Genomic DNA, 26,411 nt, shown 5'->3' on the forward strand with positions numbered 1-26,411 from the left:
GGTTCTACCAGCAGATAGAAATGGCGCAGCCATGAGTTAGAAATTGGCTTCATTGAATGGCTCCCAGTTCGGTAAAAAGTCCCAAGTAGTAGTGTTCGTCGGTTCTGGCCCAAGGATATCGGGGAAGGAAGCCCAGAATGACATATCTGCCCAGATGTTCTGCTCGTCAGATGCCGTCGACGATGGTCCCGCGAGAGGGCGCAACTTCTTGTGGAAAGCAGCGACAATATCGCCGAGCGTGAAGGCGGCGTGGCAGGAGAGTCCGATAGACTTGAGCCATGGTACAAGCGTCGAAATCAGCGTGTCCAGGTGCGCGATGTCGTGAGAGCGCGCCAACTGCTCTTCATACATATGTAAGAGTCTACAAAGAGTAACCGCAGCGAAGGTGATCATATGGTATATGTGGTCGCTCAAGTGCTTCGTGCGCTCATCTGTTGTTTCCATTGCAAGCGTCATGATTGCAGCCGAAAGACGAACCATCTCTGACAGCAGACTTTCTCGGACGCTTGCGGATCGAGTCTTCAGAGATTGATCATATGCAAGCAGCTGAGCAAACCGAAAGCCCATTTCGAGAAACTGTGACCGTGGCTGATCTGGGTAATGACTTATCAGATTGTGGAAGAGCTGCAGAGTTTCAGAAATGTGCACCAACCTAGAACAATCTTCCAGTCTTGTCTCCATTGATGCAAGGCAGATTGTGCCTTGGGAAGATCGACATCTGCCAAACAGCAGTTTTCGTACAAAATCCAGTACAAGCAGACTTCTGCCACCATCCGTGCTTCGAAATTAGTTGCATGATCAGAAGCCAGAATGTCTCGACATCTGTCGACTTGCGCGCGACCGATCATAGATTTGCGCCTCGTCCCTACAGAGTAGCTCCTCGAATTAGCCTCGCAGATTTATGGAAAGAAAAGACACCTACTGCAAGTGCACCAAGCAAAGATGATTCCAGAGCCTCAACAGTCCCAGGTCACGCTTGGTGCTTGGAGAGCTCTGGTTGAGGACATTTCCAAAGAGATCACTGGAAATACAATGTTGAATCGCGAAACCACTCAGCAGCCAGCTATCGATGCTCAAAGGGACTTGTCCGACCGTGGTGGACCACATGCATAAGATGAGAGCTGCCTGAAAGAAGTCAATATTTTGCGTTGTGGAGAGTAGTGCCGTGGATAATAGCGTCTTCGACTTTTCAAATAGCTCTGGTGCTAGGCTCGATGCAATTTCTTCGTTGGTATGTCGAACAGCGATAAGACAGCAGGAACATAACAGAAGCGGTGATTTTTTGACTTCTTCAAAGAGGTGATCCGAAGAGATCTGGGCGTCAAAGAATACCCAGCGACCATAGTGCTCATTGAATCTGTCTTAAGTAGATTAGTGGCTGTTTCGTTCATATAGAAGCGTTACACCGACATCGTGAGCAGGGCCGAAGCCTGCTGATTCGACACAAGGCCGTCTACAATCAAGTCCGAGTCTCCAATGTCCGTTGCTGTCTGAGCACTCCGAGTCGCTGTTGGAGATTCCACGCCAATTTCTGTAGCAAGGTCTCGAATAACGAAGACCGGGGCCGCTGCCGTAGCCCTTGTAATGTTTGATGGTTCTCGCTGTTGGGCTTGCGACGGATGGGATGGTGTGAAATCTGGCACAGTTTCATCCTCTATATCGATCCCGAGACGACCTAAGATAAGGTCCACAGCTCTCTCGAGACGGGCAAGTCTGAAGGAGTCAGCCACAGAGCAACCCGGCACATGTTCCTGACCAACCTGGCGTCCTGGGTGCTGCTTGTCGAATTGTGTGAATCTGCACCATTTGGAGATCTTGCCCTCCGCTCGGCGGCCAGTGAACACTGAGCACCCAATTTCTCACACCTAAGACATGGACCCCCAGCTAATCTAGACTCGTAACAGCGTGTCTTGAGTTTTCGACAATGGGCGCAAGCTCGGGCGGCCCGTGGTTTGTCTGAGGACATGAGGCTTCGGTGCCTTTTGTGGTACCTCGAAGTCTTCGATTAGGGTCTCATGAACGAACAAGAAGCGATCAACAGACCCCTCGTCTTCAAACAGACCGTGACACTCGAGGTACTATTACCCACATTGACAGGCCTAGCGCGGAGCAGAGCAGAAATGAGAATATCTGAAAGAAGTTTGATATCAGCCGCAGTTTGGTTGGCCGAATGCGAGGTTAAAAGTAGCGTCAAATTCGCCGCCTCGCACGCAAGCTCCAATTCGTCTGCGTCCTCAATGTTGTGACCCAGATGGGCAGAAGTTACGCTGAAGTTATGTAGCGCAAAACTGCGGTGGTGATCTCAAAGTCCGTTCTCGCCCTAATTCCTGTCGTTGGTCCATTTTCGCTTTTCACATCTATCTCGTCTCAGGCAGGGCGTCGACATACTTAGGTCTTTGTAGTTAATCGCGGTCAGACACCCTCAAGAGCAGCAGGACGCCTTGCTTCATAGATCACAAATCAAGAAGGAGTATGCCGACCAAACAGCCGGTGAAATCAGGAGCGCATTATCTAAATAAGGAGCCGGTCGGAGGAAATGGAGAATATAGAGTAGATTGGGAAACATTGGTTGACATTGTTGCGTCCTGATGTGCCAGCCTTGTCAGCCTTGTTTAGGGCGGCACCACTTCATTTCCAAAAGCAGGTCACGCTGGTCTCGGAACATGGCCTCCCTGCTCTCCCTGCACCTCCAATCTATCAGCGACCCCAGTTCATCCGCTTCTATATCGGTCTTTTCGATCTCTTCATGCAATGACGATGGCTGCAAAGAAGACCGCCCCCACAGATGATGAGCTCCTAGCCCAGCTTGACGATCTGAGCACGCAGGCCTCGACGCGTGCCCCCAAGCCCTCAACACGAACTGCCCGACAAGGACAACCGGCCCAATCGTCACAAAATGAACAAGACCTACTCGCCGAGCTTGGAAACTTAGCTCAACGACCAACTAGTCGGCCGGCCACTCCTTCTCTAAGACCAAATGCCCCTTCGACCACGGGCAACAGATCCCCGAAGCGGTCCTCAACAGCCACCCCTCCTCCTGGTTGGACGAGCGAGGAGAAGTCGACCAGTGGTCAGCGCAAGTCGGGTGATAGTACACGTTCGTTCCACCAGAGCTTCACACCAGCAACCACAACAACTGAAGAATCCGCAGAAAATGAACCGCAACCTGAGCCGGCCCCAGCACCCGCCAAAGGCGGTGGAGGATGGTGGGGTGGACTCTTGTCAACTGCCTCCGCCGCAGTAAGTCAGGCCCAAGCGGCTGTGAAAGAGATTCAGAAAAATGAAGAAGCACAAAAATGGGCAGAGCAGCTCCGAGGCAACGTCGGCGTGCTCAAAGGTTTTGGTAGGAACATTGTGTCTGAACGAGTTTCAAGGGCTAACGGCTATGCCAGGCGGCGACCTCAGAAACATGGCCATGCCAACCTTTCAGAATCTCCTACAGACTATTGCCCCTCCAATCTCTTCCCACGAACGACTGCAGATCCATATTACTCACGACTTGTCGAACTATCCCACTCTTGATCCCCTCATCTACCAAGTCTTTAGCCGTGTTATGGCACAAGTCGAAGGTGGAGATTTGATGGTCGTCCAGAGAGGACACGAAGCCGGACCCAAGAGAGACTCGAGAGAAATTTCGCGGCCATTGGGTTCCTGGCATGACGGGCCCTGGTGGAGGAGTGGGGAACGACGAAGTATCAACACAGTCAAAGGCATGGTTGAGGGCACCAAGCTCGTCAGGGCCTCTGCAGAGAGCTATGCTGAGGAATACTTTGCAAGCAAGGGCGGAGTTGAGGAGGCTGCCAAGCGAGCGACAGAAACGCTTTCTACCTCCAATCCGACCAGGGACAGCGAAATTTTCCTTGCAATCCAAGCAATCACACAACCTGTGCCGAAAGACATGTTTGCCCCAGCACCAAGTTTGGAGAAAGAAGAGCAAGTAAAAGAAGCCAAAGAGGAGAGTATGAACGACGAAGTCGTGTTCGCTGTCTATCTGCACGATCCTATCCACGGGATCGCCTTCCAAGCCGTCTCTCAAGCCATTCCGGGACAATGGATCGATTGGCTGGATGCCCCAAGTGGCGGAGAAGGCACCCTGCCGGAAAGCATCGAAGAGATTATTGCAAGTGGTGGTATCGATCCCAGAGAATGGGTGAGCGAGTGGGTTGAAGAAACGCTGAGTCTAGCGGTTGGCGTATTGGCCCAAAGATACGTTGCGCGAAGGATGGGTGTTGGTGAAGGTGGACCTTCAAAAGGCAAACTCAGAGCCGACTTGGGCCAGCAGGCTATGGTGGAGAGTGGTGGCGGCGAGGCTGCTCGGGCGCTGGGAGGTATGTAAGAAACCAGATCTGGGGGGCGTTACTCAATTTTTGGGATCATATACCAGGATGGGCGTCAGCGGCTTTCGAGGTCTCGAGTCTGATCTGCTGCTTTGCTCTATCGAGAATATTGACACTGGACTTTGTTGCCAGAGTTCGAGCGTATGAATCATAATCATCTGAGTGGTCTCTCCGTGGTGGGCGTGGTTTCTGGAGATGGTGTCCTAGGCATCATCCAAGCATTCGACGTAGTGGATGTAGAGATGGAATTGTTCTGTCGGACTCGTTGACCCGTCATACACACTGATATCCTTTTATAACAAACAGTGCACCGCTCTCTTTCATAGGCTGTCCGGTGACTGCGACTCCAGTGGTGGGAAGCAGCTTCGCCTCGACTGAACTCGCCGAAGGAGCAATCAGACACATTGCTTGCAGACCAAACAGCGCGGTGATTTATCTCATGCTTCTTTTTGATATCAAGGCTTCTTCCCACTCTTCTTGCCGTCCTTTCCCTTACTGTTGCCCGCAGCTGCGCCGTCCTTCTTCCTCGCCTGCCCCAACATCTCCAGATGTCCTGCACGCGCGCCCAGCATGGCCTCTGTCTTCGCGGTAAGCCCTGCGGTGTACTTCTTGTTAATCTTGGCTTGCTTCAACAACTTCGCTTTTTTTGGCGTTATGGTCCGCGAGCCTTTCTTGGTGATTCCTCCAGAGGTCGAGAGTTTGTTTGAGGAGGGGTTTGATGACTTTTTGACTTGTCCTTGGGCCATTTTGGCGAGGATCGGAGGATCGCACTCGAGACAGAGAATTGGCACTACCGGTGCTCTGGGCAAGGTATACTCAAGCTCCTCTGCCACAGACGCAATGAGCAACAGTCTTGTCGCAAGATTGAATGCGAATTTTCGGAACGCCGACCTTCATTATGTTAGCGCCTTGGCAGAACTTTAACAGACACCGCCGTAACCGATGTCAAAACATCTCTATTTTGTCGACTCGGTTCAAATATCCAAACCCTGCCTCCAAGGGGTTTTGGTCTATGGCTTTTTTCTGTGGCTTGCAGCAAGCTTTCAGGTTTCGGGTCTGCTTCCTTTTCCGCTTTTGAATCAACTTAATTAGCCATGACGATTACGGGGCAGGAGATTTGTGTATACAGATAGGCACAACCAGCTTCCTGAGGGATCAGCAAAGGAGATTTCAAGTCCATCAAGCTTCTCGCACCACCATGACCTCCACTTCAAAATAGACACGACGAAATGCCATTGCTTTGCTGAAGAGCGGGGCACAGGCTTCAATCTCCACCAAGGCGAATCAGCAGAATCGCAGACCACTCAACACGCAAGATACGTTGCTATCAAGGTGCGATCGTAGGTCCCGCTGCCCACATCCGACGGTCGACTAGGAGAACCATGCATCCTAATGGAGACCCGACTCCTTACCTATTCGGAGATGGATTTGGTGAGTGCTGGAGACCGCCAGAGAACGCCAGAGGTACCGAGTACTCATGCAGAGCTGATCCCTGCCTCTTCTCGCCGACCCTTGTTCGCTAATTCGCCTCAATCCTCAGATGCCCCCAACGTGGGCTCCTGCAGATATGCCCACCTTTTGCTTGCCACGCTACTACTGTAGTATGAAGGTCGGGAAGAATCCGATCTCCTAGAGTGAATGTATGTGTGAGTGGCTCCCACATGTTGCTGGTAGATGCAAACCCATCTTCCTTCCTGATCGAAGTCGAATCATCTTCAATTGTGTTTTTTCCCTTTCGTCCACTTTACTCTCCCTATGGTCCTCGCGCCTGTTCGTTGGAATAGACATACGTTTTCAACATGACTCTAGACAAGGTGCCGGACTCGTCCCTGACAGCTAGAGAGCTGGCTTCTTTCGACGGTGTCGAAGATGAGGGCTGCTACAACGATGTTGGCATTCTCGACAAAGGGTACACGACCAAGGATCAGAGGGAAATGCAACGCTTGGGCAAACGTCAAGAACTGATACGCAACTTTCGGCCTCTTTCTGCTTTGGCATTTACTGCCCTCTTGCAAGCGACCTGGGAATTCCTGTTGATGTAAGTCGTCAATCAGCCGGCCATGGCAGATCTATGCTTTTTTTTCCATCAAGTTTCTAAAAGCCGTCTCCTAGCGCAAACACCCAAGTTTTGGTCGATGGCGGCATTGCTGGATTTTTCTGGACTTATGTCTGGACCTTTTTTGGTTTTGGCATCGTGATGACTTCTCTTGCTGAGATGGCGTCTATGTATGGCCCTCCTACATCAGCCCCCCCCAGTCAGTCTCTAACACATCTAGGGCCCCGACGAGTGGCGGTCAATACCATTGGGTGTCTGAATTCGCTCCGCCAAAGTATCAGAAGACTCTGAGCTATTTGACAGGTTGGATGAGTTCGTTAAGTTGGCAAGCTGGAACAGCGTCAGGCTCTTTCTTAACTGGAACCATCATCCAGGCTCTGATCCAGATCAACAATCCAGACTATGAACCAACGGCATGGCAAGGGACATTGTTAGTGTTCGCCATGGTTCTCGTCCTCTTTGTCGCCAATACGTGGGGGGCACGCGATCTACCTCTTATCCAAAATGTGCTCCTTATTGTGCATGTATTTGGATTCTTCGGTGAGTCTCGTCTCTTGTTTGGGAAGATCATCTGGTATACAGTCCGGAGACTGTTCAAGCGCTAACATATATTCGCAGCGGTTATCATTGTCCTTTGGGTAATGGCGCCTCGAAATTCCGCCAAGGTCGCCTTTACTCAATTTACCAACGAAGGAGGTTGGTCTAGCATGGGCCTCGCCCTAATGGTTGGGCAGATTTCGGCCATTTACGGATCCCTCTGCTCTGATTGCACAGCGCACATGGCTGAAGAAGTGAAGGATGCTGGTCGCAATGTCCCCAACGCCATGTTCTGGGCTTACGTGTCGAACGGGATCCTCGGCCTGGTGCTCATCATCACTTACAACTTCGCCTTGACCGACGTTGACGGTGCTCTCAACGATCCGACTGGATATCCCTTTATCTGGATCTTCCGCCAATCGTTGTCCACTGGTGGCGTCAACGCCCTGACCATTCTTATCCTCATCTTGGTCATCGCTTCCAACATCTCTTTCAATGCATCCACCTCGCGTCAAACCTTCGCCTTCGCCCGCGACGAGGGTCTCCCGTTCTCCCGCTGGATCGGCGCTGTTCACCCAAAGTTACACATCCCCGCCAACGCCGTATCGTTGACCTGCATCATCAGCTGTCTCCTTGCCATCATCAACATCGGTTCCTCGGCTGCCTTCAACGCTATCATCTCGGTACAGGTCTGCGCGCTCATGTTCTCTTACACCATCTCTATCACGTGCGTGCTATACCGTCGCGTGTATCATCCTGAATTAATGCCCAAGGCACGCTGGAGTCTAGGCAAATGGGGAGTGCCGATCAACATCTTCAGCATCTTTTACTCTCTCTTTGCCTTCTTCTGGAGTTTCTGGCCCAATGGCACCCCTGTGGACGCCGAGTCCTTTAACTGGTCGGTCGTACTGTTCTTTGGTGTCATGATCATCTCTGGAGTGTTCTACGTGGTTCAAGGGAGGAAGGTCTACACTGGACCCGTCGTGACCGTGGAGGGTAGGAACTAAATGGGCTTGTGGACACATTCGGGGCCTCAGATTAGGTATTCAAATCACTTTTTCTCAGTTCTCAATCCTTTTCAAATGGAGGGAATGCCACGCAAAAGGGGTATAATTGTATCGTCATCAAAATGAAACGGCGCTTTACAGGGGAGGCCTCTGAGGGCACCTACATCATGGAAGGGCTTCTGCCCTATGTCTGAGAGGCCACTAGTACATAGTCCTGCTGCCATTGCCAAAACCTAAACCTTCAACTGCAGGCTAATACACTACCTACTACGTGGTGTCCTCAAAGCTCTCAGAAGTCAAAATGTTTGCCTTCTAGCCTTTGCGCAGGGAAAAAGGGGGAGACCAAAATGGCAGATGCATACCCTGTTTCTCCAAAGCTTTTCTTTCGCTTTTTCTCCCCTTTTCTCAGCTAGGCTGGGCTTTCCTTGTAACCTAGTAAATTCGCAGTAGCTCTCTTTAACTTCCCGCTTCAGCCCAAGCCACCGTGAGCGCCTCGACCGTGCATGAACCCCCGTTGAATTGAGTGCCCGTCACTCCCACAACACCAGCTGAAACAGCGGGCGAGGGTGATTCGATTTCGAAAGGGAGTAGGAGAACCCAAAAAAACAAAAAAAAAAACGACATTCAAGAAACAAGGAGGTGAAAGATGAGAGATCAGCCATGTAGTAGGTACTGCAGGTACAGCAACAAGAACACGCAGCACTAACCGAATTGCCCTGCCGTTAACCCTCGAGCACGATGCGGAAGGACAAGAAGTCACAGACGAGCTGCGGTAAGCGAAAGAGGTCCACAATTTTGAATTCATCACTTGGCGGCAGAAGGGGCCAGGGCAGTCTAGATCCCTCCTGCTCTCCGCGTGTGTAAATATGTACTTGGTACTGTATGTTCCGCAGCAGCACGAGAAGCCCGCGATAAAGATATCAGGTGCATTGCAAGGAACAAAACACCATCTGTCTCTCGCGCGCGCCCCCTTCCACCGAGCTTCCTAGCTCCAGTGATCCTTTTACAGAGTATCTAGACTAATTGCAATAAGACAATAACGACTTGTATTCCTTCCTTCTTTCCTTCTTCGCTGGCTCGCTTACGGTAGCCCATGTTTGGTACCTACGTACATATTGCAGGTATGGAGTGGCCGTCGGCCATGGTAGAGACAACGTCCGTTGAGGTCGAGTTTGCCAGAGAAACCCTGCGCTGTCCTTCTACCCACCTATCGTTCGTACCTAGTCGTAAGTAGACAGTTAGCTCCAAGTGCCGAGTACGGAGTCCCACATACCTCCCTGACAGGTACACGACTACTGTAGGTGCGTGCCCACTTTTCGCGCGAGCGCTCCTCGTTGGGAAAATCCCCCCCGTGTTGGTGGTGTGGATGGAACGACGGCAAGGATGAACGGGGCGGATGGGAGGTGAAGGGGAGGAAAGGAACAGAAGGAAGCAAAAGAGGATCTACTTGCGACGCTTGATTCCGGTTTCCACTTTAACTAGTCTCTCCGGCATACATGGCGAGCACTAACTAGGGAATACATACTGCACTCCACCTTATGCCGACTCGTAGCTGTGTACTTGTATGTGCTCCACTGCTCTCTTCCTGTCCGCCGTCGCCGATTGTAGACTGGGGCCCAGCAAGAAAGGAAGGCAGCCAGCCAGCCAGACAGACAAGAAGGCTTAAAGTACTGTACGGGTACACATGTATCACGTCCTTCCACTACCCATGTACACACTGAAGCAGTACACATTAGAAACGAGGAACCGTGGTTAGCATAAGTAGAATAGACAGTCTCAGATAACAAGACAGCCCCCTTTCACCAGCCCCTTCCAGAAAAAGAAAAGACATGTACATACATACATACAACAAAGAGATAAGAGACGACAAAAAGCAACTTCGTCGACAAACCTGGGGGCATACTCTGGACATTGATTGTGTTAAGTCATGTACGTTGTTGCTGCAAAGAATTTTATCCGTCCTGCCGTCCTGTCATCTAATCCCGTGTACCTGGTGCCTGGCCGATCCGTCGTGTCCATTCCCACATAGCACTCGTCATTTGTACCCTGTGTATGTCTTGCAATACATACTCGTTACCCCCGTTAGATGAATGATTAGGCGCCTAAATCCTCAGTTCTACCCCGGGGTATGCAGTAGAAAAAAGCACACAGGGGGATCTGTATATTTTGTGACGCCCCATTTTGAGGGCTGTGAGTTCCCTGATTGCTGTTCCATTCCATTCCCTTCCATTCCCATCCTGTCCCGTCCCGCCCAGCTGCCTAAGATCCATGCTGTAGATAAGGTTACAAGTCGTGAGAACTCCAACTCTGCCGTTCCCGCCCAAGAGGTCCGTTTGTCTGTCTTGTATATGCGCGCGGCCCGCTTCAACGATCAGAGACAGATGCAGCACCCTCGCTGAAATTGCTCTTGTGGCTCTCCGCCTCTTCATACCTGATAGACCAATCCGTCTTGCGCTCAATAATCAAGCGCCGACTGTCATGGCTGTGTATGCTGTCACTCTTTTCGTGTCCGTTGCTTCCTTTCTTCTCCTTCTGCGCTGTTGGGATGCGCGACGAGAATGTGGGTTGGTTAGGGTCGAAATTCACTGCATGCGAGGCTAATCCATCCGGCATGACCTTTTCGGACCGTGAAACGGGCTGCATCTTGAAAGACAGGTGCCCGCTGTTGTTGGTCGCGTAGCCCTTGGCCGGATGGTTGGAATAGCCCGTGTAGCCCATGGGCTTCTCGTAGACGGCCATGAAAGGCTTCAAGACAGTGATTGAGGCTGCCATCACCCCGTAGCCAAGTTGGATCTGCGTGCAGACTATGGCCAACGAGAGGGCCAGGTTGCGGTTACCGGACAAAGTGGAAGGGTCGAGGTAGTACAGACGGATTCCGCAGGCAGGGACCGCCCTAAAATGAAGCATTGTATGTCAGAAGCAGTGCCAACAGATGTTGGTTCAGGAACAGATCATCACTCACAGAAGCCGAAGAGCAAATGCAAACACCACAGTGGCTTTCTGAACCTTGCTCATACGCAGGTCGCTGACCAGGAAAGCCGCGAACAGGACAAAGATCAGCTCCGTAATTGAATCCGTGATGCCGACAGCGAGCCACCTGCCAAACTGTTTCGACCAAAGTCAACTTGACGGTTCCTGGACTTGGGTGAATGGGTTGAAACATTACCGGCGTGGAAAAGGCCCGGTCCCATGAAGAGCCAATACTGATCAAAAGGATGGACAGCAGAAACCAGCCACCGCAGAGCCCGATGGTCGTGTAGATTGCGATGATATGTCCTCGCCGGCGCGTCAACCGTAGGAAGAGAAAGCAAACAGCCAGCTTGGAGAAAAGCAGAACGATGAGGTAGAAGAAGTCATTGGTAAAATAGTACTGGTTTCCATTTCAGCACATCATTCCTCTCATGTTGACTCTGCTTTCGTACCTTCTTGACCAAATCGCTGTTGGGCGAATGGCCCTCGAATACCTTCTGCTGTCCCAGGCCCAGATGAACGGCGTAGAAGACGAGCGATGTCTGAACAATGGAGAAGACCCAAAAGGGCGTTAGGACCTTTTTGTACCACTTTCGCGTGCAGGTGTTAAAACTTACTGTGGCAGCTGTCAAAACGTGGTCATCCCGCTTCCACAATCTCTGGGGAACTCGAATATAGAGGCGGATTGCAAAGGCGACAAGAACGAAGCAGAGTGACAATGCGGTCAAAATGAGGATCAGGCCGGTTTGATCTTCGGGAGATATAACTCCCAACGGCTTTGAGGGGGCCATTGGAAGCCGTCCTTTGTATGATGCGGTAAACGTTGCGCAACCTTTCTGTCCGGCACCATGAGGTGTCTTATGGTACCTGCATGACCGCTTCGATATCAACTCGTCGCAAATAACAGACGTCGGTGAAGCTGTGCTTCAGAGTGGCCAAGTCCGGGCCGGGCAAAGTGGATCATTGAAGTCTCTCTGGATGCCCCTCGTTTCGTTCTCACCAGGGTCAAATATTAGGACTTCCGGTGATATCCAATCCCTCCAGAGTCGAGATTCAAAACGAAGTGGTGCAGTCCCGCGCAGGAGCCAGACGCCACCAAAGCCATCCGATAGCTCGAGGAGATGGCAAGATGGGTCTGAAGAAAGATCAAGCAACACGAGACTAAAATTAGAGCGAAACTTAGGAGTGGTACTAGTTCCCTCCGAGCTTCCACGCCTTGGTCCTTGTACCAGAGCAGTTCGCTCGCTCGGCGTCTAGATAATAGTGACAGATGGAGAGAAACTGCTGATGACCACTTTGGGAGATTCTTCAAGACCGCTATGCCTCTGCGAGACATTGCACAGGACCTTTTGTTTGCCCGGGCAGCCCCACGGAGAGCTCAACCGAAAAGGTCAAGGAAGTCCCAAGACGAATAGCAATGAACGGATCGTCGTTGTTTCTGAAGATCAGACTGCCGTGGAGGGTTGCCTACCGTCGTTTTCGAACTAAAATCTGCCACGTCCATTTTGAACTTACCTGGAACGAGTGTAGACTCATGTACCAAGTTGCACAACATCAGGGATGACGCGCCATGCACACGCCCAAATCAGGTAACGGTCTGTGCGTTTGTCGAAGTAAGGCCAGCCTACCAAATACTTGTAGACAGGAGAATCGAGCTCGAGAGCGACCCCTGTCTGGGGTTCTGGTCAAAAGGAGGAGAGGTTGGACAAGACAACCAGCCAGCCATGTCAACACGTCCTTAGAGTTAGCGCTCACAGGAAAGAGACCCAAGAGCCACCTTTTTCGAGCTAATCAACCACCGCGGAAGTGAGGAAAGGCCATTGGCTGGGTCCAGCGGATTTGCCTGGCTTCCGGCGACATGGGATTCTGCAAAAAGCCACTCATCTTTCGAATTCTTATCCGCGTCGAATGGAGCAGCTGACAGGAGAGAAGCAGATGATTCGATGGGGATGGAGGGAGTGATGGTGTGATGGAGGGATGTTGGAAAAAAGCAACACTAATGGTGGAGTTTTGCTGGTGCTTGCATTAGGCTTGTTGCAGAAAAGCTACACCTGCCGCGGCTTAGCCACCAAACCTGGGGTGGGAATTACACTCATTTCGCAGGATTGAGGTGGTTTCGTGATCCATCCTAAATAGGAAAGAAGGGGCGGCGTCAATGCTTATTAATATCTTCCCACGGCCACCAGGACCGAAAGCAATACGAGGTAAATCGAGAGAAGATACAGTATCCAGAGAGAGATTACTAAATCCCAAACACCTCCCTCCCCCCTCAAAACAGGACATATTGCAACTCAGAACACGGATCCTGCCAGCTCTTTTCCTTCATGTTCAGTCCCATGACACGTCAAAGTTATGCACTCTTCTCTGAAGATGGAGAACCGCATCTTGCAACCACAACGGCCAGTTCCTCAGCCCTGCCCTGCCTTCCTCTGTCCTTGGCACGAAGATCTGGCCGCTCCTTCCCGCCAAAACCTGTTCGATGACCGCGTCGCTCACGTTCGACGCCGGATCACACTTGATTCCGAGCTGCTCCAATTTGGCCGCAACGGGTTTCACGATGCCAGTTGCATGCCAGGATGGATGAACGGAGGTGGTTTGGATGCACTTGCCGTTCTCGTAGTATCCTCGGAGCTCCGATCGCAGGCCTGTGCCATGGTCAATCTCGCTCACCGGTAGGGCTCGGAGTGTTCGGAAAGCTCACCTTCATGGAGAAAGAGTGCCCCAACCTTTGTGCAGCAATAATCGACGAGACCCGGTGTTGCGTAGAAGCTGGCCATTGATGCAATGGTCACGACATGACCTTTCTTTGCTCTCAGCATCCCAGGTAAGAACTCCTTGATCAGAATGAAGTGACACCCGATGTTGACTTTGAAGATCCTGTCGGTCAACTTCGCATCGCTATTTATGATTTTGGTGCCGTTCGCTGCAAGGCTCTCTGGTCAGCGAATCGTGTTCCTTGAAAGGAGAAGACGACCGGGAAGGCTCACCGATGCCGGCGTTGTTTACAAGGACTGTCGGATCACCATGTTCTCTACGGATCGTCTCCGCGACTGACTCAATCGCGGAGAAATCTGTCAAGTCGACTTGGTAGTAGTCGACGCCGGGAACTAAAGTATTTGCGTGAGCAGGCTATCTATGATGGGGGTGACGAAGGACTTTACGCTTCCTCAACTCCTCAGGCAGTGGAGAGATATCGAGGATGACAACTCTCGCATGTTTCGAAAACCCTTTTACCATCTCGTACCCGAAGCCAGAACATCCTCCGGTCACTACCACGAGCTCCGTCTGCCTGTCCCAGCGGAATGGTGCACCTGGCTTCCTAAAGACATGCCAGTGGTTGAGAGCAAGTCTGGTGAGTGTCTGGTTGAGCTTTCGGACGAGGCCAATGGCAAGCAGGTACTTCAACGATTTGATGAGGAGTGCGATACGCTCAGGGGACAGACCAGCATCCCCCAGGAGCTTTAAGAGACGCGCCCGGTATTGAACAGGTGCTCTTGTAAGAGCAGCCAGCACAGTTCCGGTAAGAAGTGGTTCCGTCGCGGCACGGTGAACGAGGCTGATGGGGAGGGTGAGGGCACCTACAGCAACGCGACTGGCGCGGTCAAGTGGGCCTGGCCTTGCCATTGTCCCAAAATAAAAGACGAGCACAGGGCGAAATATATCAAGAAAGGAGGATAGTAATCAAGGAGAACTGGAATCCTACGGAGATGAGCATATTTATGACTGGATGTCGAGCGGGGTTCAGTGCCATGATCAGATGCCGTCAGTGCCTAGTCCGGGATCCCAGTCAAGGCCCAGAGGCACAAAACTGTGTACCGCTGAACACTGAAACCTCTGTCGACCCGTGCTCGGTGAAAGAGGTGGAAGATGCCTCGGTCGGGGTTGTGAAAAGGGTTGGCCGGACCCTTGGCGGGCCAATTATGATAGCTGTTTAGTGGGTCTCATTTACCCTGAACCGCTCAGCCCCGTTGTCCCCCGCAAAATGATTACGCCGAGCTGGGGAAGGGCAAGGGAAGGGCCATCGAGGACATCCGACCGAACCCTTCCACCGTTCGCTGACCTGAAATATAATTAGTTACCTCGCAAATTGTTGCGGTGATTTAGCGACGTCGCACAGAAGGCAGACAAGCTACTCGGTATACCACCCGCCATTCAGGAAGCCTTGGCCCTTGGAGGCTTCTGGGAAGATTGCCATGTTCTTTGTCAAAGCGACTACATACTCGATGCACGTGGTGGCCATTGCACCAAACAAAAGGAGCGAAACGACATTCTTTTGTTCAGAGAGTGAAAGAAATACTCCGTCTCTACTGCCTCTGTAATAATGAAACACAAAGAGGGCATTGTTTTCTCGGGAAGGACTCTATCTATCTGCCTTTGCTTCGTTCTTTTCTTCATACGTCCTTCCCTCCCTTCCTATGGAAAAGAGATTCCAATGCCCAGAGTCTTCCACCAATTCCTACCAAAACTACTACTGCTGCTACTGCTACCACCACCACCACCACACCCACGCTTTGAAAGTTTCTCAAGCCCGCTCAAGGGTCTCTGAAGCAAAAACATTAAACTCAATTTACTCATGCCTTTCAGATTCTCGGAACTCGCTAGAAGAGGTAAGTCCTTCGGCGGCGGCGGCGACGGAGGTGGAGGTGCCTCTAACGCAGCTGAAATCAATGTCCCTTCTTCTCCTTCGAGGCCAGTAACTGCTGCCAGTTACGACTTCCGCCCAAGTGGACCTCTGCCGCCGCCGCCGCCGCCGCCTCCTCCTCCTGGCGCTAAAGCGTTAGATCGAAACGACAGCCTCACATCAGTCAGCATCTGCTACGACAACGGCACGGGCAGGCTGCATGACAGCTTCGTGCAGCAGCAAGATCTGCCCCCGCACGTGCGCACGACAGAGCAACTGGCCGAGTTCATCAGAAACCGCTCGCACAGCGACGAGTACAGGGACGAAGCCGGTGGAAACCCCTTCTCTTCCTCCCCGCCTTCCCCCTTCCCCTGCTCGCGCGTGTGGTCGTCTTCGCATTATTCCACGGACTCGACTCCTGCTGGTGCCGGTGCTGCCTCGCCTTTCTATCGCCATGCCTCAGACGCGTATGAGCGCCTCCGCCCGGCGACGGCTTCCAGCGGCACCAGCACGACCACGACCAAGGCAGCTGCCCACCCCGTGGTCGTGGCGGGTGTTAGGCACCGGTATGTCGCTCAGCCAGCAGTCGTTCGGGTCCTGCCCGGCTCAACGCGTGCACATGCGTATCAGGGCTTCTGGTTGGGGCGCGGGACGATGCGCAAGACCGAAGCCGAGACGAAAGGGTCCACGAAGTCGTGGAGAGCGAAAAAAGAAGGGAAGGACAAGCACGCAGCGTCTAGCTCTTGGTTTGATGACTGAGGTGCTGGTTACAGCAGCCTTAGATACCTAATAGGCTTGAAATGCACTTGTTGAAAAACTAACATTAGGTCTGAATACATAAATACATATCACGCTTGATCCCCGCCAAAAATTCGATATGCTCGATTTTCAAAACTTTCGCTTTTCCCTATCTCTCGCCCCCCTTTTTGAGCAGGGACATTCAAATGTCTAAGTTGAGACTGGCGGAGTCCTGTTCCTGTCCATGTCTCAGCGCTGCGCCAGCTACCAGTCTTCTGCCCCTTGATAGGTTGGCTGTCGACATCCCTTCCGAGGAGCTATTAGACCCTCAATTGCGCGAGTTGCATTCCTGCTCCAGCTCCGGATCCAGTTTTAACTGGCAGTCAACTTGACGACCTTTCCTCAAGCTGAAAATCAAAACAATGCATGGACTGTTCCGAGTCAGAATTTCGTTGAACAGCTCTCAGATCAAATTGTGGCCCTTTGTAGAAACATTCCGCATTGCCCTCTTCTATTTTTGATGACGTCTCTACTGTCTCTCCGCACACGTCGTGGGCAACGAGATGGGCGTCTAGAGCATAGGTTTAATATTATCCGCGACCTTGAAAGGCGCCTCGGTCTTAGCCTTGACCTCCTCGACGGTGACCCCGTCCGCGAGTTCAATAAGCGTGAGACCGTGGGTGAAGTCCACGTCGAAGACGCACTGTAGGTAAAAGGCAACCAATGTTAGCAAATGGATAATTTGACTTCTTCCGGTGTGTTGTTCAAATCAGGAGAGAAAGAGCAACTCACCAATTCTGTAATAATTCTTGAGACACACGCCCTTCCTGTGAGTGGGAATTCACACTGCTTGAGAATCTTGGGGTTCCCCTTCTTATCCGTGTGCTCCATCAATGCCACCACCTTTGTCTTTTCTGGATTGCTCACCAAGTCCATCGCTCCACCGAAGCCCTTAACTTTGCCGGGTAACATCCAATTTGCCAGATCACCTCTTGCGGACACCTGCATCGCACCCAACATAGACATATCTATGCGGCCGGAACGGATCATACCGAATGATTCCTCTGATCCGAAGCAAGAGGCACCTGGGAGCAGAGTGACGGTTTCCTTGCCGGCGTTGATGAGATCAGGATCTTCCTCACCCTTGCGCGGATAGGGGCCGAGACCAAGGATGCCGTTCTCAGATTGTAACTGGACTTCAACTGATGAATCCACGAACGACGGGGCCAACATAGGCATACCGATGCCCAAATTGGCGTACATGCCGTTTTGGAACTCCTTCGCGGCACGTCTCACAATCAGTTCGCGCTTCGAGGCGGCTTCACCCTTCCCAAGACTGTCTTTGACGTCGGCGCCCTCTTCTTTGCGGTTGACGTATTTCTCGATCTTCTTCTCGGCCGTTGCTTGGATCACTTTGCTCACGTAGATGCCCGGTAAATGCACAGCGACAGGATCAATCTCGCCAACCTCAACAATGTGTTCGGCTTCCACAATGGTGACTTTGGCATTGCGGCCCATGGCGCCGTTGAAGTTGTTGGCCGCGAGGCGGAATTGGCAGTTGCCGAGCTTGTCAGCCTTGTGCGCTTTCACGAACGCGTAGTCACCCGCAATGGCTTCTTCCATGACATATGACTTCCCGTTGAACACCTTGACATCCCTAGGTTTTCCGAATTGTGCAATACTGCCATCCTTGTTGTGCCTCAGTGGAATCTCACCCGTCTGTACGACCGTGCCAAATGCAGCTGGTGTGTAGAATGCAGGAATTCCTTTGCCGCCCGCTGCACAGCGTTCAGCCAATGTCCCCTGGGGTGTAAGTTCCAGTTCCATCTCTCCAGTCAAGTACATCTGCTCGAGCACTCTGTTCTCGCCGACGTAGCTGGCAATCATTTTCCTCACTTGCTTGGTCTCCAATAACTGGCCGAGACCGGCACCGGGGATGCCGGCATTGTTCGAGACCGCCGTAAGACCGGTGATGGAGGGTGTTTTCGCAACCTCGTTGATCAGAGTGTCGGGGACGCCGCAAAGTCCAAACCCACCACACAAGAGGGTGGAGTTGGACTTCATGTCCTTGATCGCTTCAGCAGCGGAGGGGACGACTTTGTTGATTTCATGGCGGCGGAGGGTCGACGAAAACGAGCGGGCGAAGAGGAGGTTTTGCTGTTGACGCTCAAACAAGACAGGCCGTCAATAGGAATGTTCCGTAAATGATTGATGGGGTTTCCCTTGCTTGTGGCGGTCTTACTCACCTTCCGTTGATCGCGTGTAAAGTACCTCGCTGTTCGCCAACTTCTCGATGCTTTGGAGGGGATGCGGAGAGAGGACTCGAGGAAGGATGACATGATGAAGGCTTGGTTTTCACTGCCTTTCAGCAAGAGATGCAGCTAAGCATTCGCTGAAGTCTTGGGAGTGAGAAAAACTTGGGAAATCACACAACAAGTGAAAGGATAACAATCGCCAGCAACAGCAGTGAGAGCAGGGGCAGGAAAAGGAGTTGAGGAGATCAACATGCTGAGCAGCTCGGCTTGTTTAAAGCGGAGATATCATTGCCAGCGCGGGATCGGTAAAGCACCCCGGAATCATTGCCGCTGGATCGAGGCAGCGCAGTGAGAGGTACGGATCCGATGGAGACGGAGCAGACGAAGGCCGCTGGTGTCGCCGACATATTGGCAGGCATGCGGAATGCCAGCAGGCGACCAGGGGGCGATGGGGGGGGAACAGGGGGCTAGTGAGGCTTACGACGCTAAGGACTAGGTGACTTTTCCGATGCCCTTAAGCAACTCGGATCCGGGGGGTAATAAGCGTCGCGGGTGAAGTCATAGCCAGGAACCCCTCGAGGCCTTTCCCAACCCCCGAGAAAACCCGCAAACATCCCATCCGATGCAACAGGCCCAGACGAGAAAAGAGGTCGAGAAAACGTTGCTTAGCAGCAAGACCGTCATCAATGGATGGTTAGAGTTGAAAAATCTATTCGAATTGTCTTTTCACACATATCTCATCAAGGGTATCTTGGACATGATGCTGCCACTTTGCTACACTTCGTATATACAGATACGTCAGGTTATCCAACACTGAATGAACACCACCAAATCACGAGTAAATCGCAGGGCTTTTCATATAGCAGAGTCCGCCAACGCCATGCTCTTCATTCGGACGTATTGTCCGATTGCCATTTCATTATACACCCAGGTGAAGCAATTTCCCAACCCATCACCTTGGAATGAAGCTTCAAACTTCATGGTCCACGCTCATCTCGTCTGAAGAGTTTCCGTCTTGGCCATTGCCAAAGTCTCCCTCAGCGGCGTTGGAAGCGGCACTCCAACTTGCTCCGGCAGTGGCAGCGAGGCTGCCGCTCGTAGTCCTGCCCAACTCATTTGTGGCGCCAGGTAGTGGAATTCTGGCTCGCGCTGCTTCCAGCACGCCAAGGGAAGAACTTGCCACCGAGCCATCGTCCTCGCCTGGTCGTCCATTTGAACTCGACGACCATTGCCATAGAAATCCAGCTGGCGCGGGAGAATATTCCGCTTCAGAGGACTCATCGCTGTCATCCTCGTCATAGTACCCTTTCCCCGCGCTGGACGATGAGCTCGCCGTGAAGAAGACATAGCTTGGCGGTGGCAATCGCGAAGGCTGCAGGCTCAGCGTCGTGCAATTTACAACCTGGTAGGAGTATTGTGCAGGCCGCTTCTGCCGGATTGTCCTCTTGCCATCACCATTGTCAAGTCTCTGGCGCTTTCTCGCGATTTGAACGTCGAGCGCAAAGTTATCTTCAGGTCGGACACCCCCAAGACCAGAGGCTTCAAACTCTAGCGGCAGTGTCTCATCTTCCCCTGCAGAGTTGATGGGTGAAAGAGATATGTCCATCTCTGGACAATTTTGAGGCCAGCTGCTGCGTGTTTGTGGCCAGGGAGACAGGAAATAACAAGCTTTGGCGTCTCGCAGGGTGTCGTCTGCGAGTGGCCGCTTCTTGACGATACCCAAAGTATCCCGAGGCCCTTTATACCCGCTCGCTCTGGCGTTTGTGGGAGATTTATCACCACTCAGATCTGTGAAGAAGTAGGGATTGTTGAAGAATGTCATATAGCCTTCATAGGTATCTTCTCTGGGCTTGAGGCTCGATCGACTGAGCGCACGGACCAGACCGGTAGAATTGGGCGACTTACCACCATGCGAACTCGACGAATCCAGGTATGAGTTTTTGGCCTTCAGAAAGGTCCTCTTCCCTTGAAACACGATAGGTTTATAATCGAACGCAGACGTGGACTTGGATTGGGTTGCTGGCTGATGGCCGGGCACGTGGTTCGAAGATGTTGTCGTAGAATTGACCAGGTTGGAGGTGCCACTTAGCTTTCCTCTCTGGACTTTGTCATCTGAAACTGAGGCGGAGTTGGATACTTCGTTGAGTGTACTGGTAGCGCTCCTACCACTTTGACGGCCGGCGTCGTCGCCGGTATCCTCAGAGATGCGGTGTGGCGCACCCTCTGGACTCTCTCGGTTGACGTATTCAGCTTGAGGGGCCCGCCCGATCCACCGTATCTTGTGTCCGTCTTTCGACAACTCAAACTTGGTGCTGAGCTGTTTGACGGCCTTACGAATAAAGGCCGGCGTCACATTGAGCGTATGCAGCTGAGCCATACTCACAAGCAGATTCAGATACAACCAGGGTTGCTCTTTGCCTTCAGCGTTGTCTTCGAATTGAGGCGACGATAAGCCCAGATGTCGAATATAGTCAATGTTATCGGCGGCGGTTTGCGCGCGATGAATGTCAAGATCCAATGGCCGAGTGGGCCGCTGATCTGGGGAGCCGGGGCGTTCCGAGGCCGGGATGCCTCTTCCCTCCGCTGACGATTGATCGGATCCGGATTGAGTCCCCGGGGGCTGACCACTGGCGTCCATGATATCGAAATTGATCTTGGAATCGTGAGGCAAGATATGGGCTTCACGAGAGCCTTCCACTCTCAACGCTCGCTTGAGCCTTTGATCCTCACGCCGATCGGCCTTGGCGGCAGAACGGGAGATCTTTTGTTGCTGGACAGGCAAGCTATGCTCTCCCGGTGCTGCTCTCTTTCCCGTGAAGAGCTGCTCCAACCTCTGCACCACCAACACCATCTTGGCGTTGTCGCTGACAGAGACAGTCTCCCGCGGGAAGAGCGAGTCGGGAATGTCGTGCAAATAATTCTCGATGTCTGTTTCCTTTTTGCTCTTTGACACGGGTTCGCGTAGTCTTAGACCACTAGACTGCGACGTGGAGTTCAATCCAGAGTTCGAGATGGAGGCATAACCAGAGTCTGTATTGTTAGGGTCCAGGGGGACCCTCTGCGCCGGAAACGCAGCGTATCCCGTACTGGAGGCCGACTTTTCAAGCGGGCCTGATGAACTTGGTTGCGATGAAGAATCTCCGGTGAGCCCGGTGGCAAACTTCTTCAGTATATCTTCCAGCTCCCTCTTCTTCTCGGCCGGTAGTCCATGCAACCGAACCTCCACCACTCTGTCGGGGTTACTGCTGGTGGGACTTGACCGAGCCTGCCAATTCCGAAGTAGATGCTTCAATTTCTTGTTCTCGACGGTGAGATCGTCAATGACCCCCCGTAATTCATCGTTCTCGGTATCATCTCGCGGCCGCGGGCCGAAGCTCTCTGCATTGTGCGAGCGGAGATTCTTAGGCGGGCGGTAAGTGCTCTGATTGGTAAGGTAGAAAGGTGATTCATCTATCGCATATTAGCAAAGGCGGCAGGCAGCAGGGCCTGCGGCAGCAGAGGATCTTCCTACTCTCTTGCGAACCTCTCTTGTTCAGGGAGTCGACCACATTCTCGTTTTTGCTTGCAAACCACTTGGCTGCGCTCTGGTCACTGCTCGAGTCACGACTTTCTCCCTGCGGAAGACTCGGAGCCACCTCTGCCTGATCCAGAGACACCTTCTCCCCCGACCCTTGGAGATTGTGATCGATCTTGACCTTCTTATTCTTTGGGAGCGACTTGGATTGTGACGGATGAGAACGGCGGGGATTGCTACTGGTCGTTGAAGAGAGGGCCCTCTTAGGTGACTGTCCCAATGATTTGTGCGAGTCCGGCATGTTGCGACATCGCTCTCGCGCCGTGGTGGAAAGGTGTCAAGTCAACCAGACAATGAAAGGTCGTATCTGGTTGTCGCTGCGGCGTGGGAGTGGTTCGGTGGGCTAATCGGTATTGGTCCTGCAGAGAGGGAAGTTTGAAGCGCTTTCTCGGATGGTGGAGGATTGGCTCGATGCCGACAAGGCTTCGGCGGACGAGATCGAAATTGAAACGCGGCGAGAGGGAGTTGGCTGGCTTTACACAGCGTCGAAGAGGATCATGAGGAGGTGAGAAACAGGAAATCATGACCACGCCAGGTGAAGGAGTAGCGCTCGCCATTGTTGCTTCCCGCAGCGCCAGGTGGGCAAGTGGTGTGTGGTAATGGGAGGAGCGAAGTCTTTGTTTGGCTCGATCTCCAGAGCCTTGGAGGAAGGGTGGAAAGGGCACACAGATCGGGCGCCACCATGTGAAATCGCAGATGAAGCTCTGAGCCCGTGCCAAGCGTCAGCACCTGATGTGGCCGCCGGCGGGCCGAATGTGGTCCTCGGCGTCCTGGGAGGTCTGCCGTGATCTGGATCTTGGGACGCAATCGGCCAAAGTTGCAAAATGGTCTGGAACTTTCCAACTGTCCAATCGTCGATTTGGGGCCTCCTATTACCGCATCATGATTTTCATGTCATCAGCCCCAAGGGCCCTTCCCAGAAATATCCACCCCTCACGCGGGTCGCCGTCCCCAGGCCAGAACGTTCGAGGTCGTGGTGATCATGTTGAAATGCGTTATTGGGAGTATATGCAAAGAATACGACTAACAATAGTTCTTTGATGATCGATACGTGAACTGGACCTGGATAGAAAGATGAAAACATCAGGACTTCCCAAAACAGAGTCTCGTACCCAGTACACCTTACTGGGTACCACGCTGCTTGTCCCCTGCGGAAAAGGCACACAGACCCCCGACAGCCATCGTCGATCCCAGACACGGCTCGAGCCACGTTCCAGAAATTGGGTGTGTTTGACCCTATCACCAGGATCGACAGGGCACCGCTGTAGCCGAGCTCTGCTTCTGGTTCGTTAGAGCTTGATTGAATTCGAGGGTCTTTGTTGTCAAAGGTGACCGATGATGTACCCAGTAAGTTGGGCATGAACCGTGTGCGGCCTCCCCGGCGCCTGTCACGTGCAAAGGTCATGGGCAGCATGCGTTGCGAGGATCCCTCGTACAGGAACAGCTATTTTCCGTTCCCGGTCACTTTCTCATCAGCTGGTTTGAACAGATAACATCCATGGTGCCCTCTCTCTCTCTTGCAATAATCCACTTGGTAAACCAGATTCTCTGTGCCCGGCTCGGCGCTCCATATGATTCTCAACCTCGGCATACACAGCTACACGCAAGATTAAATTGATAATATATCTTCCTTACACTTATTGCGCCCTTCTCTCTCTGAGCCTTACCTACAGGATGTAGTCCCAAGGGGCGATCAGGGCTGTCAAAACTTCGGAGCTTATCTTGCGCCCCTAGACAGCCACTTGGCAAATAAAAAAAAAAGGCTCCTTGTAAGGGCCCTGTGAATGGGCGGCCATACCCGCTTTCTTCACCCACTGCAACTCTGACATTTTCACGGCGACTAGTCACTCCCCTCTAGACCACTCGTGATGGTCGGCCATTAGGCATTGCAGCAGCAATCGACCATGTCGCCCTTGTGTTGCTTGTTTGGTGCTTCTCGTCATACCCATTCTAACCCTCGCCTCCTATCCCATGTCCATCCAGCGGGAGATCGCCGACGATGGCGTATTTGCCGCTTGCCCCGTTATATAGCAATTTATTTCCCCAAGCTCAACAGGACCTCTGGCGGCGGGGTTGAACTTGCCTTTGAGAGCCTTTCTCGTGTGGGCCAACATGTCTGTCGCAAATGCTGGAATAATAGCGGCTGCCGCGGCACCAGAGGCAGAAGATCCAAAGAAAGATGTCGAGTTCACCACCCCTGGTGGCCTTGAGGAAGACCGCCCTGTTGGCCCAGATCAATTCGATCCAAAATATAAGACTTCGAAATGGGAGCGTTGGGCTTATTAGTAAGTTCATTTTATGGCTCAAAGATCATTCCGATTTAGAACGAAGCTGTTAATGAGGTAGCGGCTAATGGTCGGCTTGAAGTTGATCCTGGTAGCAAACTTATGTAGCATACAACTATGGAACTATGAACAAAGCAATAGGCGGTAGATATATGATGCACTAGGGGCAGTGACACACTAGAGGCAGTGACAGTCACATGACTTGTGTGGTAGTGAAGCCAACTCTTGATTGCATATCAAATGTGCATCACCTTTTGGACAGCTGGTAAGCTCCAGCCCCCAGTTTCGCTCTTCTAGACCGCCCTAACAAGAGATTGTCCAGCTTTTCCCGGGCTGGCAAGAAATATGCCCGAAATGAGAGAGGCAAGGCGGTACAACATGAGAATAGAGAGATCAGCAGAGATGAGTATGACTTTGCGGACATGATGGAGCGCAATCGCATTTATCATGCAAAGTGCTGGGGAAATCGTCATTCTTGCTGTGCTGGGTAAGTGTCCTTGCTTCCGGGATTTGGTTATCGGACCTATGACCCACCCTCAATGGCAAAGGTTCCACGGCCAGTACTGCTGGCTGGCCAACATGGGCGAATAACGCTAACTCGTCGGTCTTGGTAGTCGGAATACTATTCGCTTTGGATGTCAATGCTAGTGCTGCAAACAATCTGTGGGGCCTTTCAGTTCTCATTGCATATGCAACGGGCGTCTGGATCGTGCTTGCCATCCCCTGGTTCATCCTGGAGAAGAGGCGACCTGGTCAAAAACTCCCGCCTGGGACAAACATCGTCAGCGTTGGCTTTTGGAATATTTGGCGTGCCTTGGTCCAAATCTGGGAGCTGAAGCAGAGCCTGCTGTATCTTATTGGTTAGTGTCCCTCTGTTCTTCCGCTATTGAAATCTGACGGACTAATGCAAATTGTAGGATATTTCCTGCTAGGCGATTCATTGAACACGACGGTCACCGTAATTGCTACTCAGCAAAATTCGGTCGTCTCCTACAATACGCTGACATTAACTTACCTCCTGATTGTGGGGATCGCGGCTCAAGATGCCGGCATTCTTGCTTCCTGGCTCATTCAAAAACGTTACGGATTCAGCACCAAAACAATGTTCAATGCAGTGATGCTTGGTGTACTCCTTCTTGATGGCTGGGGTGTCATAGGTATTTGGTCGCAGTCATTCGGCTTTCACCACGAGTGGGAGTTCTGGGTATATCAAGCCTTCTACGGCCTGTTCGTGTGCCAGTGGTATGCATATTCTTAAACGATGATCAGCGAGGTTACCCCTCGCGGCAAAGGTAAAGTGCCCTCAAGTCCATGCGAGACTGTTTCGCAATTGCACGATGCTCTTCCTGTTAGACAACTCCGATTGCCACAGCTAACACGGGTTTACAGAGTTTTTGTTCTTCAGCTTATACTCGATCATGGGGAAGACGAGCGCATTCATCGGACCAATTGTGAGCAGCGCTATCATCGATGCCGACCCGAAGGGAAACAATAGCCTGCCGTTTTATTTCCTGTTCGGGCTGACCGGGCTGAGTTTCTTGCTGTTGTTCTTCTTTGTGGATCTGAAGAAGAGCCGAAGGGAGCAAGAAAGGTTTTTGCAGAGGGAGGAGGCTGCAAAGCAACGGCGTGCAAGCATTATCAGTCAAGGAAGACCGATTGACGATGAGGGAAGTTTGGAAAGCGACAACAAAGCCCCCAAGAGCGACGAAGTCAAGTCATGAAATCCAGTGAATTATCTGGACACGACGGACGATATGCGTATCTCCCAACGGCGATATAGGCCAAGCCTCACAGATATGGTTCGGGAGGAAAGGCACGTTGCCGAAGATCCCAGTGGTCTAGCTACAATCTGGTCGTGATGAATGCACTCTTGGGAGATTCAAATGATTTACTCGGGTGGTTGCAACCCAGAGAAGATTCTTCGGCTTGACCCTGTATTCGACCCTTTCCCGACAGGTTTAGCCTCCTTGGTGCGCCGCTTACCGCGATGGAGGCCCTTGGGACAAGTTTGTCGGTGTGGATGATATCAAG

General features: G+C 52.1%; 10 protein-coding genes across 10 annotated transcripts; 4 read left to right on the forward strand and 6 right to left on the reverse strand.

The window, feature by feature from the left end:
- Positions 1-36: 36 nt before the first annotated feature.
- On the reverse strand, positions 37-1,806 carry A1O5_03388 (uncharacterized protein; the record flags this gene model as incomplete). Its single annotated transcript, XM_007743999.1, has 5 exons — positions 37-593; positions 653-876; positions 923-1,357; positions 1,411-1,675; positions 1,761-1,806. 5 exons carry the CDS (start codon positions 1,804-1,806, stop codon positions 37-39), a joined length of 1,527 nt encoding a protein of 508 aa, XP_007742189.1.
- A 951-nt stretch (positions 1,807-2,757) lies between these two features.
- Positions 2,758-4,336, forward strand: A1O5_03389 (uncharacterized protein; the record flags this gene model as incomplete). The annotated part of the gene is made up of 2 exons (XM_007744000.1): positions 2,758-3,343; positions 3,393-4,336. 2 exons carry the CDS (start codon positions 2,758-2,760, stop codon positions 4,334-4,336), a joined length of 1,530 nt encoding a protein of 509 aa, XP_007742190.1.
- A 456-nt stretch (positions 4,337-4,792) lies between these two features.
- On the reverse strand, positions 4,793-5,083 carry A1O5_03390 (uncharacterized protein; the record flags this gene model as incomplete). Its single annotated transcript, XM_007744001.1, has 1 exon — positions 4,793-5,083. The coding sequence occupies one exon, from the start codon at positions 5,081-5,083 to the stop codon at positions 4,793-4,795; it is 291 nt and encodes a 96-aa protein (XP_007742191.1).
- A 1,053-nt stretch (positions 5,084-6,136) lies between these two features.
- A1O5_03391 (uncharacterized protein) lies at positions 6,137-7,937 on the forward strand (the record flags this gene model as incomplete). The annotated part of the gene is made up of 4 exons (XM_007744002.1): positions 6,137-6,375; positions 6,450-6,563; positions 6,614-6,933; positions 7,012-7,937. 4 exons carry the CDS (start codon positions 6,137-6,139, stop codon positions 7,935-7,937), a joined length of 1,599 nt encoding a protein of 532 aa, XP_007742192.1.
- Positions 7,938-10,301: 2,364 nt separating this feature from the next.
- A1O5_03392 (uncharacterized protein) lies at positions 10,302-11,698 on the reverse strand (the record flags this gene model as incomplete). Its single annotated transcript, XM_007744003.1, has 5 exons — positions 10,302-10,830; positions 10,900-11,042; positions 11,104-11,307; positions 11,360-11,485; positions 11,525-11,698. The coding sequence occupies 5 exons, from the start codon at positions 11,696-11,698 to the stop codon at positions 10,302-10,304; spliced, it is 1,176 nt and encodes a 391-aa protein (XP_007742193.1).
- Positions 11,699-13,235: 1,537 nt separating this feature from the next.
- Positions 13,236-14,531, reverse strand: A1O5_03393 (uncharacterized protein; the record flags this gene model as incomplete). The annotated part of the gene is made up of 4 exons (XM_007744004.1): positions 13,236-13,552; positions 13,609-13,830; positions 13,895-14,014; positions 14,069-14,531. 4 exons carry the CDS (start codon positions 14,529-14,531, stop codon positions 13,236-13,238), a joined length of 1,122 nt encoding a protein of 373 aa, XP_007742194.1.
- A 949-nt stretch (positions 14,532-15,480) lies between these two features.
- Positions 15,481-16,287, forward strand: A1O5_03394 (uncharacterized protein; the record flags this gene model as incomplete). The annotated part of the gene is made up of 1 exon (XM_007744005.1): positions 15,481-16,287. The coding sequence occupies one exon, from the start codon at positions 15,481-15,483 to the stop codon at positions 16,285-16,287; it is 807 nt and encodes a 268-aa protein (XP_007742195.1).
- Positions 16,288-16,837: 550 nt separating this feature from the next.
- A1O5_03395 (succinyl-CoA:alpha-ketoacid-CoA transferase) lies at positions 16,838-18,605 on the reverse strand (the record flags this gene model as incomplete). Its single annotated transcript, XM_007744006.1, has 3 exons — positions 16,838-16,969; positions 17,059-18,423; positions 18,513-18,605. The coding sequence occupies 3 exons, from the start codon at positions 18,603-18,605 to the stop codon at positions 16,838-16,840; spliced, it is 1,590 nt and encodes a 529-aa protein (XP_007742196.1).
- Positions 18,606-19,491: 886 nt separating this feature from the next.
- A1O5_03396 (uncharacterized protein) lies at positions 19,492-22,336 on the reverse strand (the record flags this gene model as incomplete). The annotated part of the gene is made up of 2 exons (XM_007744007.1): positions 19,492-21,971; positions 22,033-22,336. The coding sequence occupies 2 exons, from the start codon at positions 22,334-22,336 to the stop codon at positions 19,492-19,494; spliced, it is 2,784 nt and encodes a 927-aa protein (XP_007742197.1).
- A 2,491-nt stretch (positions 22,337-24,827) lies between these two features.
- Positions 24,828-26,101, forward strand: A1O5_03397 (uncharacterized protein; the record flags this gene model as incomplete). Its single annotated transcript, XM_007744008.1, has 5 exons — positions 24,828-24,867; positions 24,995-25,240; positions 25,298-25,622; positions 25,650-25,672; positions 25,770-26,101. The coding sequence occupies 5 exons, from the start codon at positions 24,828-24,830 to the stop codon at positions 26,099-26,101; spliced, it is 966 nt and encodes a 321-aa protein (XP_007742198.1).
- Between the last annotated feature and the right edge of the window lie 310 nt (positions 26,102-26,411).

This window comes from Cladophialophora psammophila (assembly GCF_000585535.1).
Source record: "Cladophialophora psammophila CBS 110553 chromosome Unknown aczJe-supercont1.4, whole genome shotgun sequence".
NCBI classification, from domain to species: domain Eukaryota; kingdom Fungi; phylum Ascomycota; class Eurotiomycetes; order Chaetothyriales; family Herpotrichiellaceae; genus Cladophialophora; species Cladophialophora psammophila.